Source organism: Denticeps clupeoides, chromosome 16, assembly GCF_900700375.1.
Source record: "Denticeps clupeoides chromosome 16, fDenClu1.1, whole genome shotgun sequence".
NCBI lineage: Eukaryota > Metazoa > Chordata > Actinopteri > Clupeiformes > Denticipitidae > Denticeps > Denticeps clupeoides.
The window spans coordinates 3,521,224-3,540,858 of record NC_041722.1 but is presented as its reverse complement, the minus strand read 5'-3'; the positions used below and the strand labels follow the sequence as shown (position 1 = coordinate 3,540,858).

General features: G+C 42.9%; 2 protein-coding genes across 4 annotated transcripts in view; both read left to right on the top strand.

Annotated features, from left to right (window-relative positions):
* The first annotated feature begins 3 nt into the window (after positions 1–3).
* Positions 4–2,629, top strand: mcee (methylmalonyl CoA epimerase). The gene is made up of 3 exons (XM_028956437.1): positions 4–266; positions 1,682–2,028; positions 2,119–2,629. The coding sequence occupies exons 1-3, from the start codon at positions 239–241 to the stop codon at positions 2,269–2,271; spliced, it is 528 nt and encodes a 175-aa protein (XP_028812270.1). The 5' UTR covers positions 4–238; the 3' UTR covers positions 2,272–2,629.
* A 7,293-nt stretch (positions 2,630–9,922) lies between these two features.
* The window catches only part of apba2b (amyloid beta (A4) precursor protein-binding, family A, member 2b), a 69,575-nt gene continuing 59,862 nt past the window's right edge, over positions 9,923–19,635 (top strand). For 2 of the 3 annotated variants that reach the window (XM_028956067.1, XM_028956064.1), the window contains exon 1: positions 9,923–10,034. The gene's annotated coding sequence lies outside the window, so the exon portion shown is untranslated. The remainder of the gene's footprint in view (positions 10,035–19,635) is intronic. The other variant, XM_028956065.1, reaches the window with a different exon arrangement.

Below are 19,635 nucleotides of genomic sequence, written 5' to 3'. Positions count from 1 at the left end.
TGAGTAACACGCTGCTCATCCCCCGGAAACAAGCGGAGAGAAAGAATACGGCCCACAGATGTGTACGAATACATACCTATCGTTCTCGGTTATTTATTAGATCTATTTTTGGTTTTGTCTTTTGAGAAACATTTTTTGTAAAAGAACTGACGACTGAGCGGATATTTCGACACTTGCCTTTCTAGTAACAAGCCTTATTGTTAAAAAGCGTCTTTTACATAAAGTTGTATTCGAAAAAATGGCGTCCACCTTGCTGAAGGTTGCAGGTAAATGGCTAAAATAAAACTAATCTGAAGTTAGCGGTTGAATAAATAATTGTGGTTACGTGTTACTATGTTGTAAATATTCAGATATGTCACGCTTTGCATTTTAGCCCCGGGTAATTTGTTTTTTCATCTCGCCTGCTCTATTCATTACTGCATTTTTGTAGTTATGGATTTTAATTCAGTGATTCTATGAAGAAACATACGATCTTATAACGTCCGTTTCATCCTCTATGTCAAGCGGGAACAGCCACCGAATGTCTGTGTTCTAGACTTGTCCGTTCCACCTTAAGTGCTGCTTGTCAGGCTGCAATACCCATATTCAGCGAGACTTACAGTTAGTCGGGAGATCTGTTTCAGAATTTACATTACAGCATTTATCAGACGCCCTTATCCAGAGCGACTTACAATTAGTATTTACAGGGACAGTCCCCCCCTGCAGCGACTTAGGGTTAAGTGTCTTGCTCAGGGACACAATGGCAGTAAGTGGGATTTGAACGATTGTGTTAACATTTACATTTAAGGGTTTTGGCAGACGCCCTTATCCAGAGCGACTTACAACGTGCTTTCAAGTTACCATCGATGAAGTGATCAGTTCTGGTTCATTAGGACCCCCAACTATGAATACAATCTTTTTATTCACTCTTGTTGTACTGTAGATTCTGTACTCAAGTTAACCACTAGGCTACTACCACCCAAATGAACGTAAATCTGTATATGGTGATGATCTCTGAGTCAACTCAAAATTCTGAACTATTAGAAATAGAAACACTGGTTACCTGTCTGGCCCAACACTGTTTTCACTGAAAATATAGGTTTATGATGAATATGGACATTTTCATGTAATGGGTACTACACTTGGTACTATCTATTTCTACACATCCTATTGTCATTATGGGGTGTTGTGTGTAGAAACAAATGAGGAAAAATGAGTTTAATCCATTTTGGAATAAGGTTGCAACATAACAAAATGGGGAAAACGTGATGTGCCGTGAATACATCCTGGATGCACTATATATGCTTTTTGCTCATCTATTCCATACATTACATTGCTCAAACTGAACAAAAGCCTTACAGTCAAATACTGTAGTATTATGTGGGGCAGGACGCTTTATTTCTTATATCAGCAGTCAGTGTGCTCATTTTACTTGAGTAGAATTTCAGTGCTTATATAACATGGAAATGTCCATATTCATCACCAGTGCTTTTATTTCGAATGGTTACGAATTTTGAATTGACTGAGATCATCACCATATACATATTTACGTTAATTTCTGAAACAGATCTCCCGACTAAATGTCAGTCTCGCTGAACTACTCTGCAATACGGGTATTGCAGCCTGCTGAGCAGCCTTTATGGTATCGATACGATTTAGATCCACCGAAAAAAGGTGCTTGAAATTAATGTCCCATTTACAGTGAGTGGTCTCTCAAAATGCATGAGGCACAGAGCCCCATCTGCGAGGGGACTCTGGCTGTCTGCCCCCCACTGTCACGGGGTCCCAGGACCAGTCTGGACACTGGGCCGTTTGAACCATGTGGCGATCGCTGTACCCGATTTGGAGAAGGCCACGGCCCTTTACCGCGATGTCCTCGGGGCTCAGGTGAGTGACACGGTGCCACTGCCGGAGCACGGGGTTTACACTGTGTTCGTGGAACTGGGCAACACCAAGCTGGAGCTCCTACATCCGCTGGGTGAGAAGAGCCCTATTGCTGGTTTCCTTCAGAAGAACAAGTCTGGAGGCATGCACCACATCTGCATTGAGGTGCGGATGTTATAAAGTGGTCTTAAATGCTGACTCTTTGAATGTTATCTTTAATAAAAATGTTGTATTTTCTCTCCTTCCCCAATGCAGGTTGACGACATCAATTCGGCCATTGTAGACCTCAAGGCACGAAATATCAGAACTCTGTCTGCAGAACCTCGAATAGGAGCCCATGGGAAGCCTGTCATGTTTCTGCACCCCAAAGACTGTGATGGGGTTCTTGTTGAGCTGGAACAAGCATGAAGGATGAGCGTCTGGGTGCCCCCCTTAACCTCCAGCATGTATAAGCAGCCACGATGAAGACCGGTTGTTTCTGTAACATGCTTTATAGAGTTACGCCACACGTCAGTCTTGACTTCTATATGAGTTCTGCCATCATGGCTGCAGTGCGAAAAGGCAAATTAACATTTGGAAATGTTTGCACCGTTGTCTGCTGAGAAACGGGATGTCTGGCCTCTAGTTTGGAAAATACCGCTCATGAGCACTGGCTTCGGTTCTGGTGTGTTGAGATTGAATGATTCACATTTAAATTCCGAACATTTTCATATCTTGATTTACCACTTTTTGGCATAAATAAATAGTTACTGTGGGTTTCATCAAAGTTTGCTTTGTTTAATTATGTACACACTTGTATATTATCATATTATCAGGCAGGTGTGGCCTGGTGGTTAAGCAAGTGGCCCCGTAATCAGAAGGTTGCCGGTTCGCATCCCAAGCCGCCAAGGTGCCGTTGTGCAAAGCGCCGTCCCCACACACTGCTCCCTGGGTGCCTGTCATGGCTGCCCACAGCTGACTAAGGGTGATGGGTTAAAAGCAGAGGAGTTTGTGAGCACCGTGTGCTGTGCTGCAGTGTCTCACAATCACTTCACTTTATTTTTTTATTTTTTGAAAAATTGCACTTAAATTAAATGACATGAGAATAATTACTGGTTTAAATGTTCTAGTTTTTCTGCCTTGTGCTTGAAGCCACTCAAATTTAAGTGACTAGAATCCTTACGACATTTTGTTACACTCTCTTCCAGAAAAATAGTTGCCAGAATTTGTATTTAAGTGGTGTGGCAAATGTGTACTATAAAGTGTATTAAAAAGAAAGCCGTTTGGCATGTTTATGGAAATGAGCATAATCGTGACCCCGGGCTCATCGTGGAGAGGGGGGGCCGACTGCGGCTCGCCCCACCTGGCAGCGGGCCATGCCAGTTGGGCGCAGCTGGGATGTTTTCCACCTCCCCGCTGTAGCCAGCGCTCCCTTTCCGTCCGATGCCGGGCATGTGCCTTGCTTTGTCATGAAGGGCAGAGCAGATTAGGCGTGGTGTTTACCGTCGTCCTGCTTGGTGCCCTGCATGTCTCCAAGGTCTTCTTTGAAGTCTGCCAGTGCAGTTATCAGCATGAAGAGCAGACGACCCATGGCAATTATTTATAAAGGACAGCAGCATTGTCGTAGGCCATAAGATTTTTGAAAATAAAAGTGGAGCAATACTTCACTTAACATGCACTTTAAGAAGCAGTTGAAAAACCAACCTGTTTAAAAAGTATTTCAGACAAGTCTAACACACACACATGAACATGCACACACACTGCACAAAATAAATATGAAAAAAATGTGTCTAGCACTTAACAATTCCCGAGCATGTTCTTTTCCTGACAAGTTCGGCCTTATCAGGGCTCTAAGTTTTGTAACTCAAAATCTATAGAAACCGAACGAGAATTGCTGGTGTCTTCCTCTTGTAAGTTGCTTTGGATAAAAGCATCTGCCAAGTGCAGTAAACTAAAGTAAACATAGTCAATATCTGCCTTATTAAATAAGTCCTGAATGATTAAGAGATCAAGACCTTAATACAGTGTCAGTTAACACATGAAACACAGCTCAACCACATCTCACCGAAACAATGAAAAGCCCCGGAGCCACTGCTGTCTACCTAACCTTCCTGTTTCAGGGGGAAAATTTTTTATAAATTATAAAGTGAAGTGATTGTCACATGTGATACACAGCAGCACAGCACACAGTGCACACAGTGAAATGTGTCCTCTGCATTTAACCCATCACCCTGAGTGAGCAGTGGGCAGCCATGACCGGCGCCCGGGGAGCAGTGTGTGGGGACGGTGCTTTGCTCAGTGGCACCTCAGTGGCACCTTGGCGGATCGGGATTCGAACCGGCAACCTTCTGATTACGGGGCCGGTTCCTTAACCGCTAGGCCACCACTGCCTAGCGGGAAGCCAGTTGTTCCACTAGGCAAGGACCGCTTAGCTGGGTGTGTGGACACGTTGCAGATCTATGAAATGTACATACCAGAAATGTAAGTTGTTCAAATCCCACTTACTACCATTGTGTCCCTGAGCAAGACACTTAACCCTGAATATTATCACTGAGCTTTGTATCATTTTACTATTCCGTTTTGTGTTCTTACGTAGCCGACTTTCTATTAAAAATGTCCTATGTAGATGTGGATAAGGCGTCCCGATCCAGTATGAATGTAGTCTGCTGGTGCAGTGGACCTGGATCCTGTGCCTGCTACCAGACGTCCTACTGTTAAACTTGGCCTGTACATTTTCAAACAGTAAAACCGCAATAAACTAATGTTTCTGATTTCTTGTGTACCCTTTGAAGAATTTGTTCAATATCATATAAGTGGCATGCTTATGTGCATCCTGACCTGGCTGTAGTCTTAACGCCCATTAATCTTACAGGCAGTGACACACACACACACACACACACACACACACACACACTGGCTGATGAGTCAAGTATTAAGTCAGTAAATTACTAGATTTACAGTATGTGCCCTTAAACTACTGACTACTAATAACAATGTGAATACTACTACTTGGAATATAAACAGGTCAGTAGTGCTTCACCTAGTGAGTGTATGAACAGGTCTTTCAGGTCTGCAGCATCTTTCACTTGTCACCAGCTCTGCTAGGTTCTCAGCATCAGCACATGGACACACTTTAAAACACCAGATGAAATCTTCGTACCCCTTCACAGCTTCACCCCCCTCAATTCATTTTGATGTGTGCATTTGATTTCCCTGATTAGGATTCATATTCATTAATGAATTATATTGATGGTTTTCCCAAATAATCCTAACTAAAGCGAAGAACAAAAACAACATGCATCTGATCATTAAACAAGGCTGATATTGGATGCAAATGTGAGTATGTGCTGGCAGTATCAGGCAAAAGTTACAAATTCCCAAGTTGATTTGGCTCAAGAGTGTAATGTCCTAGTGCCGCTGGCCCACCAGGTGGCGCCACATTCTCATTTTTGTCATTGTCTCAGATGTAATTTGTAATTTGTAATTCCATGTGCTCTGTACCAAAGCTGTTATCGGCCCTAAGAAGTTCATGTCAACCTGGCCCGAGCCCGACAGAATCCGAACAGATTTTTAAAAGCCCGGCTTTCTTTGTACTCGCTATGAGCACTAGACTAAGATGGAAAGGAAATGTCCTGGGAAATGAGTGGGTTTAAAACATAATCCATTTTCACATCTCTCTTGCGATAATTAAACTAATCACCTGACGACATTTCATAAAAAAATGTAACCAATTTACAACATGCGAAACACTTTTACCAATCACAGAAACAAATCATACAGAAAGGATAGATAATGTAGACCTGAAGTTTGTGTTTGCTGACCGATCATTTACCGCATGAGCTTGACCCGACCCTGAATAAAATAATACAAATTGGGCCAAACATTGACATCTTTACCCTACAGAAGCTATACCTGATTTCCTATCCTGTTTGTCCATCTGTGCTGCATGTGTCTACGTGCTCTATGTTCTAATTTCAGTTCAGACTCCACTAAAAGTATTTAAGTGTTGTCTTTGTCCTGTCTTAAGAATGACAGAATGAGTGACATATCTTGGAAGTTCCATGAAGCTAGTTCCCACAACGAGTCTTCTACAACCAGATGATCTGAGACCCCAAAAACCCTATGGCACTGGGATCATTGATGATGATAGCACCACCCATTTCAGAGAAACAATGCTGAGCTCAGTGCTCCAGTAGGGTGAGGGGAAGGCTGGTTGCCTTGACACTACTGTGCAAAACGGCTCCATGGCCAGACATCTGGACGTCACAGCTAGTAAACTGATCCAGTGGGCTGTAGAACCCCCAGTCTGCAGATGGGACAGGACAGATTCCAGTGGTCGATGCACTCTGCAGGGAAGAACCCTCAGCTCCTCTCCTGCTGCATAATTCATGTTGAAAGGTGGTGAATTTTCCCTCGCACTGTGTATGCTGGCGCTGAGGAAGATCCCGGCCAATCACAAATCCAGTGACCGGCATCACAAAGCATACTTGTCTGACCAGCCCATAGAGAGCTGCTGCATCTCACTGAGGTGATGAAGAAAAGGAAGAAGCATCATCACCTGTACATTTACATTCACTACTGTGGTCCTCTCTTCCTGGAGACGTTCTTCCCAGACAGGGTGCTCTTGGTTCACTTCATCTTCGGTTTCTTGCTGAGGTTCAGTCGAGCTGATTAAGATGACATCATCATCCTCAACAATATTTGGGTCTGGCGTGGGCTGGATGTCATCTCCAAGTCCATGAAGTGGAGAAGTTGGAAACATGCAGGCTGGGAAAGGTTTTTGAGGGGAATCAAGCCAGATGTGTATTGTATTTGTCAGTGACTTTCATGCTTATCTGGCTAATTGCCACCGTTGGTATTGTGAGCTTATTTGCTAGGTAGACTCTTAAAGAAAAGCCCAAGAAAACCTCAAAGTTTAAAATGCTCAAAGATAATGTATGTGTAAATTTAAATTATAAGTATTGTTTTATAAGGCAAACCTTTCAATTAAAAAGGGGAGAAGTCATCTCTACTTCACTGTGCATGTGAAAAATTGGTGAAAACATGGTGACACAGTGAAATGTGTCCTCTGTATTTAACCATCACCCTCGGTGAGCAGTGGGCAGCCATGACAGGCGCCCAGGGAGCTGTGTGTGGGGACGGTGCTTTGAAGTGTGTTACCCACTACCACTTCGAACCGGCAACCTTCTGATTATGGGGCCGCTTCCTTAACCGCGAGGCCACCACAGCATTGTGGGTGTATTGTAAGCAACCAATAGGATCCTCTTCTCTCATCCTCCTCCACAAATCCCACCCATTAGTAGATGAACTTGCACAACTTTTGGATACGAAAGCAACAATTTCTTTGTGACTTAAAAAAAAGAATGAATCTGATTCAAGTGCAAAAATAGCAGGTCCATAATTAAATGTATTTTTATCAGCGCAGTTTAATATTTTTAATATTTTTGATCACAGATTTGAATTTTCATTGCAATGTGAGAAACTTACTTCTCAGCCTTGTGGTTTTTGTTTGAATAAAAAAATCTAGGCCACATTTCCAGAAGCCCAAAGCGCAAACCGTAATATTTAGTATGATCAGACTTTGAAATGACAACTACAGAGATAAAAACGGAATAAAGTTGTTTCCTCTCTCTGATTAATCGTCCAACGCCCGCGGCTCCCCCACGTGCACGAGCACGCCGTGCGCGTCCACGTGAAACACTGCAGTTCTGGTTCCACCACCTCGCTGGCGAACACAGAAATTAATAAACCGGGTTCCAGGGGAAGGATCGCGATCCAGTCGCGAAACCAGTTTCGGGATCAGAAAAGAACGTAGATATTTACGAATCGCACGTCTCTTGTTCAGGGGCGTCACGAACGCTCCATTTCTGCGCAGCGACGGACACAAAAGTCTGATTTAATGGCGAAGCTCGGCCACCGCTGGCGGGAGCAGAATAAAGAAGATCTGTGTCCAAAACCACAAGGCGCCCGTCAAATAAAACATCACCCGAATAAATGTGAAATAAAGCTGAACGAGTTCTTCAGATAAACGCCTCGTATGGAGTAGACTGCATTTCCAGTTATTAATTCCTAATCATGAGACATGCGTGAGAAACTTCATCTTTTCAAATTCATGTTTTTTTTTTGCCACAAGCTGTAATGACTGCTTGATTTTTCTCGCCGCACCGATAAAACCTACAGCCAAAAGAGTTCAAACTGGACGCATCACCGAATTGGGTCGGTCGTGGCTTCTCTGTCCGCCGCTGTGCTGCTTTCTCTTCTTTTGTAGTCTGGCTGTTAACAGTTTTGGGTTTTTTTCCTGCTGTGGAAACTGCACGTTCAGCGGCTTTGACAATAATTTGGTCAGGTGTTCTGTCGGATTGTCCTACCTTGTCAGAATTTGTTCAGAACTGTTCCTGCTACCTGTACAAATGCGGTTTGCAACTTGTTTATCTAATTATTATACTATTATACTGTCGATAAACCACAAGTAGTATGTTGTGATAGCTCAGAAACACACCCATCGGATTGTTTTACCCCCACTGATTTACCTGTTTGAAAATTAATTATGACACTTTATTGTCGAAAAACCACAGGTATGTTCTGATAGCTCAGAAACAGAAGTATTTGGTGCTGCACTTACCGTGTTCTCCTTTAATTAAATCGTGCTGTCAGCATGCGTTTACGAGTTGCGCATGCGCAATTGCATTTGGTAGGACGTTTCGGTAGGTAGGATGAAATGATAGAGCACCTGGTCGCACATAATAGTGCAGGAAAAAAAACCCACACTTTTCTATTACTTTCCGTCTTCCTCCGGCAGGTATCGGTGGTATTAATTCCAGGCAGCACACTGGGGCAGTGGTGGCCTTGCAGGTAAGGAAGCATAACAGGTGTTCCCGAGTCGCCAAGGTGCCACTGAGGTGCCACTGAACAAAGCACCGTCACCGGGCGCCTGTCATGGCTACCCACTGCTCACTAAAGGTGATGGGTTAAAAGCAGAGGTCACATTTTATTGTGTCGCAGTGTTTCACAATGACAATCACTTCATATTGTACACTCAGAAAATCAGACATTAGTAGCTTCCTGCTGGATCAGACGACTTCATTTAGTCGTTTGCCATACATTTTGCATATCTGGACTGCAGGAGAAGAGACGAGCTGAACCTTTTTATTACTCACGCATCTGACACAATTATGCATTTTTAAACATGATTGCGAAGATGTGCAGTGATTTGCCACAACAATAAAACCTACAGACATGCCAAGAGAAGTGCCTTCAGAGCAGCTCAATTGCTCTGTACCTACCAGAATGGTCCAAGGAAGGACCATGGTCTACTGACACTTTCAGTGAAAAGAAGGTTTGCATGGAAGAGGAAAGCCAAGGCTACATCCTCCAGCATGCAGGATTTACTACTACTACGCCTTTACCAATCCGTGAGACTTTACTTTACTTTACTTTACATTACTTTACTTTATTTAGCAGACGCTTTTATCCAAAGCGAATTACAATAGGAAGACACCAGCAATTCTCGTTCGATTTCTATAGAATATCGAGTTTACAAACTAAGAGCCCTGATAAGGCTTAGACTTGTCAGTGAAGAGCATGCTCGGAGATTGTTGGGTGCTAGACTAAGAAAAATTATAATGTATTTATACATTTTGTATTTGTTTGTTCAATGTGTACGCATGTGCGTGTGTAAGTGTTAGATTTGTCTGTAATATTTTTGGAATAAGAGGGTTTTCACCTTCTTCTTAAAAGTGGTGATAGTCTCGGCTAGTCGTGTGGAGGAGGGCAGGTTGTTCCACCAGCCAGGGACAACAACGGAGAACAGACATGATTGGAATCGGAGACCCCGTGAAGAAGGAATTTTTAGTCTCCTTTCGTTTGCCGATCTGAGAGAGCGTGCAGGAGAGACGTTTTTATTAAATATTTGTTAATATTAGGAATATGTGGAACTTGGATCCTTTAATATGATGCCCCTGTGACAAATTCTATTAAATGAACGGTAAAAAAAAAAAGAAAAGAAGCGAGTACATCACGTGGTGCGCGGGAGTCGGGCGGGGCGGGGCTTGGCCGCCGCCGCCGCAGTGACATTCACGTTCCCGGGCCGCGCTCTCCCGGTCCCACCCCCCCTCCTCCCGGAGCCTGGCGCTCACTACCCAGCTCGGCGGCGAGGGCGGCGGACGCGCGGAGCATCCCGGCCGGTGGACGAGGTGAGCAGCTGGCGGTCCGGGGTTTTACTCTCGTGATAGAACCAGAACCGCGTGCGCGGGAAAGTGACGTCAATTAATTGCTCACGCCAGTCCGTGGACGGGTTACACACGTCGGCACATTTTCTTTAACCACGCAAATGGACCGCCGAGACAGCTACTGTGCAGATGGCACAGCATGTCAGAGGGTTTGGTAAATTGTCCATTTTCCCGTCCAAAAGCATCAAAACGCGCCAAAAAATGAATAAATATCAATATATAATTTTGTATGTATTAATAATAGTAATATAAACCAGCTGTAAGAAGGGCTTTTTAACCAAGAGCACATAGGGCTACTTGTGACGTTGTGAAGTGAAAAGAGAATTCTTCTTTAATATTAGGTACGTTCACATGAAGATCAGGAGGTTTCATCGTCTTTTGACAGCACTTGTACTTTTCTTCTTGCCGCAGAATGTTCTGTACCCCGTTTGTCTGGGTCCCCCGTCTTCGCCACGTGGCACAAACACAAGCAGACTAGACTACAATAAATGACTGTAATTACACTAAGCGCCGCCGTTTTTATGGAAATCCTAATTGCTGTTCTGTAGCTGGTGAACGGGGCTTTTTGTCTCATTTGTGCCACTGTTATCCACAGATTGCTGTGAATGTGAATAGTTCAAGCGGCTGGAAAATAAGGTGCCGTCGGTGCCCTTTTTGGTGCCTGAGTCACTGAAGGAATACAAAAAGTCAGCTGGCGCGGTTTCCTGGCACACGGGACGGCGTTTAATGCGGTGTGATTCCTGAAAATCTGCAGCTGTCCGGCAGAAATCTGCTTAATGACTGCCTAGGCCTCGCGGGCCCCGCCGGCGTCGGGCCCCGGCTTCAGGGTTGAGAAGTGCGTCTAGCCGAGGCAGGTTAGGGGCTGCTGATTGGTCCGCACTCTTCCCCACCCTCCGTTACGACCGTGTGTCACCTGCCGATGCTGAAGGACAAACCTAGCCATGGCATGCTGGGATGGCATTCTCGCACCACGGGGGGAAGGGGGGGGGGGATCCGGAATCGGCCTCTTCCGAGAAAAGGATGGAAATGCAGGGAGAGGCGACAGGCGGAGAGGTGCTGTAGGCTTGATAAAAAAATGATAAACAAGGGGATGAAAAAAAAATGATTGTCAAAAACGAGATCAGGTCATTTCTTATCTAAAAAAAGGTAACGCATTTGTACCTAATATCAATATTTGTTACGTGGCGCTGGTAACGTGTGCTTCCATTGCAGTGACATTCGCAGCTCGTACTACTAATATAATATCCTTTCAGCCCCCTAAGCTACTGTCCCAGTGAGTAATGTATGTGTTCGTTTATTTCTCTTAAAGCTTGCAGTGACTGGCAAGCTAGTCATGAATTTTTTTTTTAATATAGCTGTGGGTAACACTGTGATGAATATGAGGGATCAGAAGTTAAACCGGCATCATTTTTCTGCCAGCGCTGGAAGTGCTATGTCAGGGTTTGTGCTCATCGTCCCTGTCAGTGCATGTACAGGCTGATGGATGGAGCCGTCAGAAATAATAATGCCATTATCGGCATCGCAAAGATAATCTGATTGCAGCTTTGCAAGATGAACTCCTGTTATTACAATGCAATTGTAAATTCAGTTGGGTTGAACAGGTACTTGGGCCTGCGTGTGGTGCATAATAGCTGTTATAGTCTGGAAGGAGATGGACAGATCATGGGAAGACCCTCTGAAAATCAAATAGACCATTTTTACGGGATCAGTCTCCATGTATTATACATCATCTAGTAAATGTGAAACGATGTGAGCACGTAGAAAGGCATCATGGAAGTAAATTCTGATGCTCTCCAGGGTGCTGGAGGAATTTTAAGCAGCTGTTAGCTCTGCTTCGATGCTGGATTTCGGTCAGGTGGGTGCTCAGACCAAGGTGCTGAAGGGAGGTGGTGGAACGCTGGGGATGAGGAGGATTTAGCTGCTGATGCTGGGGATCTGACGGATCTCCTCTCTTTCACTAAGGCTGACAACGAGTTATTTAATGATAAAAAAAAATACTATGCAAACAGGGTGATACAGTGGGATTAAGGTCCTTTTTAGGGGTGAATACATATTAAGCATGTTACTGTGCACAAAAATTGTGGTTAGGTTAGTCCCTTGGTTTTCAAGTAATGGGTTGTTTCAGTACAGCATTTTCTGGTACAGCAAGTGGATAAAAGAATCAAAACATACAGTATATATTTTTCTTTCTTTTTGTTACTTTGTCGTATTCCAGCTATAATAGGGGGCTTGTGTGCAACTGACATCGCATTTAGAACAACCATGCTTTCTTTTCAAGTAATCATAATTTAATTCAAGGAATATTTACATTTACATTTATGGCATTTGGCAGACACCCTTATCCAGCGCAACTTTTAACGTGCTTTCATGTTACCATCAATTAAGTAATCAGTTCTGGTTCACTAGGACCCCCGAACCTTCAGCGGTGGAGGGACCAGGCGAGCAGTACCGAGGGTCGGAGAGTGCAAGGTGTTATCTGGTCCGGTCTGAATTCTGGTCCCCATACACGTACTGTTACAGTCCTAGTGCATATCAAACAACAAGAAGTTCATTTGTAATTTAGGTTTACTCTGTGATCCTCTAAAACCAGGTCTAAAGCATAAAATGACAATGTTGTGTGCATCAAGGGGTTTGTACTGTGGGCCTGACATTTACAGGTTTACAGGAGGATTTAAGGTGGATAACTCGATAGCTTAGATTGTTTGCCTGATAGTTTGATCTTGTTGAATTAGTGTTCTGTTGAATATTTTTTCAAAATTCATGAAAAAGAGGCGTCATCTTTCATGTTTGCAGTCTAGACAAAAGAAAATGTACATATTGGAACAAGTGTGACATGGAGGCTGCAGGACAGGGCAGGAGAAATGGCCGTAATCCCACAGCATTACGGAAACAGGGGATTTGCTTAAAACATTGCACATCAGATGGGACAGGCTGCAGGCATTTATACACAACAACAGGGGCATAGACAACAGGAAGCTCCAAAGTCAGGACCGTGGTAAATCCTGGGTGTATCTTCACTTCACCCCATGGCGCTGATCTGGTTCTCACTGATTCGCCATGGGCTGGGGGAGCCATGGCCTCTTTCAGCTCTGATCTAAAAACCTGAAGCCTTCCACGTCCTTTTGTCAAAGCCTTTCTTACAATCAGTCAACAGTCAGTTAATGCTGTTTGCGTGTGTAAGTAGCCCATATAAGGAAACAGGCTTTTGACATTAATGCGAATCAGCCCAGGCGCACGTTTAGATTGAAGATGCTCAGGGGACTCTGCAGCTAATGGTGTTTTTAAGACATGAGAATCAAGCAGGCATTTTAACAGGAACAGAACTACAGTAATTTATGCCATTTGGCCTGAACCTTTTGCAAATAAAACAAAGAGGAGTAGAGTTAAAAGCACCGGCTGTATCTTTAATGCCTAAGACACAGTTCCATTTCACATTGTTATGAACCATTTGTCTTTCTCCCATTTACGTGGACAGGGGAGTTATATTGCCATGAAACACTGTTTTGTGTGCAGGAAGTCCATAATGAAAAACGATCTTGAATAGCTATCAATACAAAGTAAATGTTCCCAGTTTATATTATTTTCAGAGGAATATTCTTGGCTTCATGTCTTGTGTATTGTAGTGTAGTGTATGCATTAAAAAATGTGTGGCACTTAGCGACATGGTGGTACTGACCTAATGGGCTAAACACTTGCAAATGAACCAGAAGACCACAGAGTCACAGGTTTAAACCCCACCTACTACTATTGTGTCCCTGAGCAAGACACTTAACCCTGAGTGTCTCCAGGGGGACTGTCCCTAAATCGCTATGAATAAGGGCATTTGATAAATGCCGGAAACATTTTTGAGGTTGTCTGTTTGAATCCTGGTTTGGACATGTTTGCATGCTCTACTCTAAATTGAATGTAGTTGTGAGTGTGTGAGTGAATGGTGTGTGTGCCCTGTGGGGGGGTGAAACCCAGCCCTGTGCCCAGTGTCCCTGGATGGGCTCTGGTAGCCTCAGCCCTGAGTAGGACTAAGCAGTTACGGAAAGGAAACGGCCCCATAATCAGAAGGTTGCCGGTTCAAATCCCGATCTACCAAGATGCCACTGAGGAGCTACTGAGCAAAGTACCGTCCCCACACACTGCTCCCTGGGCGCCTGTCATGGCTGCCCACTGCTCACCAAGGGTGATGTCAAAAGCAGATGCCACAATTCATTGTGTGCACAATGTGCTGTGCTGTGTATCACAATGACAATCGCTTCACTTTCACTTTCAGTCCAGCAGATATCTCTTCAGCACTTGGTTCTTTGCCATTAAACTGTATGGAGCATAGAAATACACTAACTGTATTTCTGGTTCTTATTGTTTTGAGGTTTTCTTGAGTTGAGGATTCATACTTTAAGCATTCTTCATATGGATCTCATGAACGGGGTTTTGGATTGTGCTTTTGCCAAAATAATTCAGATTAATTCAAAGGATGATCCAGTAACAGAGATAAGTGGTTGCCATTATGGCAAACCATTGATATGTAAAGCTGTTTTTGTTACAAACTCATAAAATATTCAAGCGTTAAAATATGAGCAAAGCCCATGGCCAAAAAACAAACACGAGCATACATGCAGTGGAAATGCAGGTGGACCCAGACCAGGGAAGTTTTTCTGTTTAAAACGGCACTATGAATTGTCATTCAGCAGCACTGTGCACTGAGCAGCTTTGTCTCTTCACAGTGAAAGGCATTCTTCACGAGGTGGGGAAGTGGGGCTCTGGTTGTCTGCCGGAACGTTTCAGTGGGATTGGGTGTTAGAATAGAGGGATTTGCAGGTGCTGTGAGACCAGAGCAGATCTCCTTTTAGGCTTTCTGTAATAGAAACCTTCCCTGGCCCAGATTAAAATCTTTGTTTCATTTCGGAATCTGGCTGAGGAAAATGGATTTGAAAAGCCCAGTCTGACCTCTGCCTCCTTCTGTACTCTTGTAAACAGGGCGGCTCTCCAAGCCTCAGCAGGGTCCTCTGTTTTGACTCTTCCTGCTTAATGACACTTTTCTGTATTCTGAACACCTCCGACTGGGCTGGGATAATCCATTAAAATACCCATTCGGCTAATACAGTGTAGATGTATGATAGTATTTAATCCAAATCAGAGGAAGTTTAAAAAAAGACCTGTCCTATCATTGTGGGCATTTTGAGAGAGTATGTATGTTCCGTTAGCTTATGATTCTTTGGTTATTGGGGGTAACATCTTTGCCTACGTACATTAAAATCCACAGAAATCTGAATCTGGTATGTATTTCGTCATCTTGGAAAGTGAGAATCCAGCACTTGTTGTGATCAAAGTTCAATAATTGTTCAAATTTGATATTGCTAGCAATATCAAATTTGTTTCTTGAGCTGCAGATTCTCCCCAGTAGCCGCTTGCCTTTGCATGTTTTACAAGTGTTGGTGTCACTTGCAAGGAAGAGACTATCTGAAGATCATTTGTAAATGACTGAAGCTCTGGAGGTGTTAATGAGCTGGGGGAGCTTGTCTTCTTCTTTTCATTTACACGTCCATAAACACCAGGTCAGGTCAGTCTCCGGACTACATTTGGTACCACCTTACAACAGGCCAAGAACAACTCACAAGAGCTGCAGTTTTTGTGACCAAGACATTCAGCATCCTACTGTACCAATCTAATAATCGTTATTGAGTTCACCTGTTATAATGTCAGAATAGAATAGATTGCCTTTTATTGTCACTGTAAGCAATTACATTTACATTTACATTTACAGCATTTATCAGACGCCCTTATCCAGAGCGACTTACAATCAGTATTTACAGGGACAGTCCCCCTGGAGCAACTTAGGGTTAAGTGTCTTGCTCAGGGACACAATGGTAGTAAGCGGGATTTGAACCCAGGTCTTCTGGTTCATAGGCGAGTGTGTTACCCACTAGGCTACTACCACCCAATTACAATTATCCTTCGACATGTATGTAGAAAATAATACACAAAAAATACAAACTATACAAAAAAAAGGCATCAGAAATTGCAGAAATGACAAAATGACAATGCTATATAAACAACTGAGTAAGTTTTTGTATTTATTCTGTGTGGGTTGCACATTATTGCACATTGTTTCAAAGTAGGGCTGCATCGATTAAATCAATAAAAACAATTACTAAAAAAGTTGGCAAAGAATTTCATAATCGATTCGTTGTTTAGCGGTGACACTAAGACATTTGGCGCAGCGAACATACTCGATTTCTCTTGCGCACTGATGCCCGCAGATTTTGGCATCTCATAGACAGGGCAGAGCAAAAAAGAAAAAACAAGTGTAAGTAGAGGAAAGACACAAGGCCATAATTTTTAAAATAAATTATTTATTGTTCTGGCAGCTCAGGTGGCACTTTTTTAAGCCTATATATTTGGCAGATGTAAAGCATACATGTACAGTACAGGCCAAAAGTTATGTACTTAACAAAAAAAAGGTGAAATAAATGAAAACATTTTATATTCTAGTTTCTTCAAAATAGCCGCCCTTTGCTCTGATTACTGCTTTGCACACTCTTGGCATTCTCTCGATGAGCTTTTTAAAGATTTAAGTTCTGTTTTTGAATTAAGGGTTGGAAATGAATGCGTTTCTTGTTTTTATTTTTTATTTGATTCTCAGATCAATAAAAAAATCTACAGATTAATCGATTATTAAAGTAATCCTTAGTTGCAGCCGTATTTCAAAGGTATTTCACAGTAATGATGAACATGTAATGACTAGTGGATGTTGGACTGTAAGAACAATGATATTGTACAATATATGGCTGATCAGGGCAAGACGCAGAATAATAAACTAGTTGAATGTGGATTGAAATGTAGCAATAAAAGAAGAAGAATAAAACTTGACCCTGAGTCTGGAGAGCCTTGCCGTGGGGAGGGGGGAAAATAAGTCTCAACTTAACCTCACTGCGGTCTGGTCTCTGATTAGGTTCTCAAAATGGTGAATGTGGCACTCCAGAAGTTCAGCTTCAGGCGCAGTGCCTTCCACCCAAAGTGAAAAAGAAAACTTTCACTTCTCCACATTTAAACAGCTTGTCGTAGACAAGATGCTAGTAGACAACATTCATATCGTCAGCAGTTCGAATAGAAATATAAAACGAGTGCGTGTTCCAGACTGTTCCAAATTTACCACCGGATTAATGAACCCAGTGAATGAACGAGGTTGTAATGCCTGAAAGTTGCGGTTGTTATTTCGAACTATTGTATCATTGCACGGTCAAAATCATGATTATATTGTTACATTACCTAAGCTGTGTACAATTATTTGCGTGTGAAATAAAAGCAAAAAGCAAATTCCAAAGACCGTCTTATCAGCTCCCCTTTTTAAAAGCTCTAATCAATTTAGGCGGCTGCAATTAAGAGCGACCCGCTAATTTGCTGCGCAATCTACCCTGCCTGCCGTGTGAGGACTTTGTTTTTGTGCTCCAGACAGACGCTGCCATTATCAACATCCCTTCAGTCGCCGCAGACTGGTGTGGCAAGGGATGAATGCCGTCTTCAAGGGGAAATTGTCTTTCAGCCCACCTTGGGCTTTAATTACTTAATCAGAATCTTTGTTTGCCGAAAAGGACACTTGCCATTATGCTGTGGTTTCCTTTTATGTTGTTGGAGGACATTGGGGATTCACTTCCAGAACTGACAAAGCGAAACAAGTGCCTCACTCAGGCTGCAGTAAACAAAGAAATACAGGGCACTATTTTCAAACTGGTGCTAAGCGCGAAGCACAGGACTCGTTTTATAGTGCAAGATCAAAGGCATCCTCGGGATCTACATAAACAAGCAGATGAAACCAGAAAGAAACATGATCTTTCCTGATGATAATGTGCCATGTTGACAGGAGCAGGGTTTATAACAGCAGGGTTTATAACTTGAGAGTTGCCAATCATCAGACTCCTCCTATTTAAAATTCGGTTTGTGCAAGACAAAAATAATTAGAATGTAGTCTCTTTGTCAAGATACTGATCTTGTTTTGTCTATGAATCCTGAGGACACTGCCTATCTATCTACGTGTCTGACTCCTCTCAGCTTGGCAGTATAACTGGCTGTCAGGGGTAGGACTTGAGAGGCCTGCAGAGATGGAGGCCTTTGGGAGTTTGACATGGGGGTGGTGGGCTTCTTGAAGTGAGACGCATCTTTACTCCCCCAGGGTGAGTCAGAGTTACTGCTGTGTAGCTCAGTCACTAGAGCCTGACGCTCTGCTGCGAACATCAGCACTTCACATACGCACGCTCAATACGAATGAAGGTCCAATAACAGTAAATTTATCAAGTTGGTCTAATGAAAACTAGTAATTATGGGGAAAGGGTTTTTGTCATTGTGATACACAGCCAGCACAGCACAACAGTGCAAACAACAAAATGTGTCCTCTGCATTTAACCCTCCACCATTTTTGTGAGCAGTGGGCAGCCACAAAAGACACCTGGGGAGCAGTGTGTGGGGTTGGTACCTTGCTCAATGTGACCTCAGTGGCACCTTGGGCTGCACGGTATTAACAGTCTACAATATAAATTTGCCCAATGGGAGAGATTTTGTTTATACCAACCTACCACAGAAATATCTGCTCCTCACCAAAATGACAAAGTTGCATCACCTGCTTTTATGATTGCACTATGGGGGGTCTGTGTGAAGTACTGTGTATTATTTCAATACACAGTATACACAGTATACAATACACCAATCTTGAATCTTGAATCTTAAACCACTCCTACTTGCAGCACAAGGCATTAGTTTTGGGCGAGAGCACAGAGCACATGGCAGTTTCCATGGATATTTAAAAAGTCCTAAATTCGAGTTCCCCAAAACAAGGCCTTAAATATCATTAAAAATGACTAGTAACACTTAAACCCTTAGTCGCTGTGCACTTCCGGGTTTACTAAGTGCAGCGCATCAGTGCCCAAACCGTACCACTTCACTTTACTTGGTTTTCGGAGTACACATGCGCATGCAGGCGTGGAACCGATCGGGCAAGTAGTACCAATTGGGTACTGACAGCGTGCATCCTAGCCTGGTTGGTGCCCTGTACAAAAAGTCATTATGACAAAAAAATTACAAAATTTAATTTTGGAATTCTGTAGGGACTGTAAGATAAAACATGAACAAGCATAGTGTTAAATACAGCTGAATACAAATACAAATACCTGGTATTTCACTGGCCTTATGGGTGTGAAAGGAAACATATATTGTTTTATCTGGTATATGGTTATACTATATGTTGATTTATCTGTAAAAAGTTTATTATACAACTTTCTTGCTGCAGGTGCCTTTGCTATGGACACAATTTAACCTTTCAAACAGATACATTTTAATTTACTTATCAAATTATATTCCATTATATATATTGTCAACCATTTACGGTTCAATTTATGAATTTTATGCCATTTCGCACAGCCCTAGTGGCACCTTGGCGGTTCAGGATTTGAACCCACAACCCTTTGGTTCAAGCCCACTTCTTTACCCACTAGGCCACCACTACAACTGTAATGTTGTTGTGTTGCAGAAAATATGCAAAAAAGTAATTACCACATAACTTAAAGATTATAAGATTTAGAAGATA

Bases quoted from the DNA above. Each gene is read 5' to 3' on its own strand.
- mcee (XM_028956437.1), top strand. From the start codon at position 239: ATGGCGTCCACCTTGCTGAAGGTTGCAG. The intron at 267-1,681 runs GTAAATGGCTAA...TCCCATTTACAG, and splicing joins CACCTTGCTGAAGGTTGCAG to TGAGTGGTCTCTCAAAATGC. The intron at 2,029-2,118 runs GTGCGGATGTTA...TCCCCAATGCAG, and splicing joins TGCACCACATCTGCATTGAG to GTTGACGACATCAATTCGGC.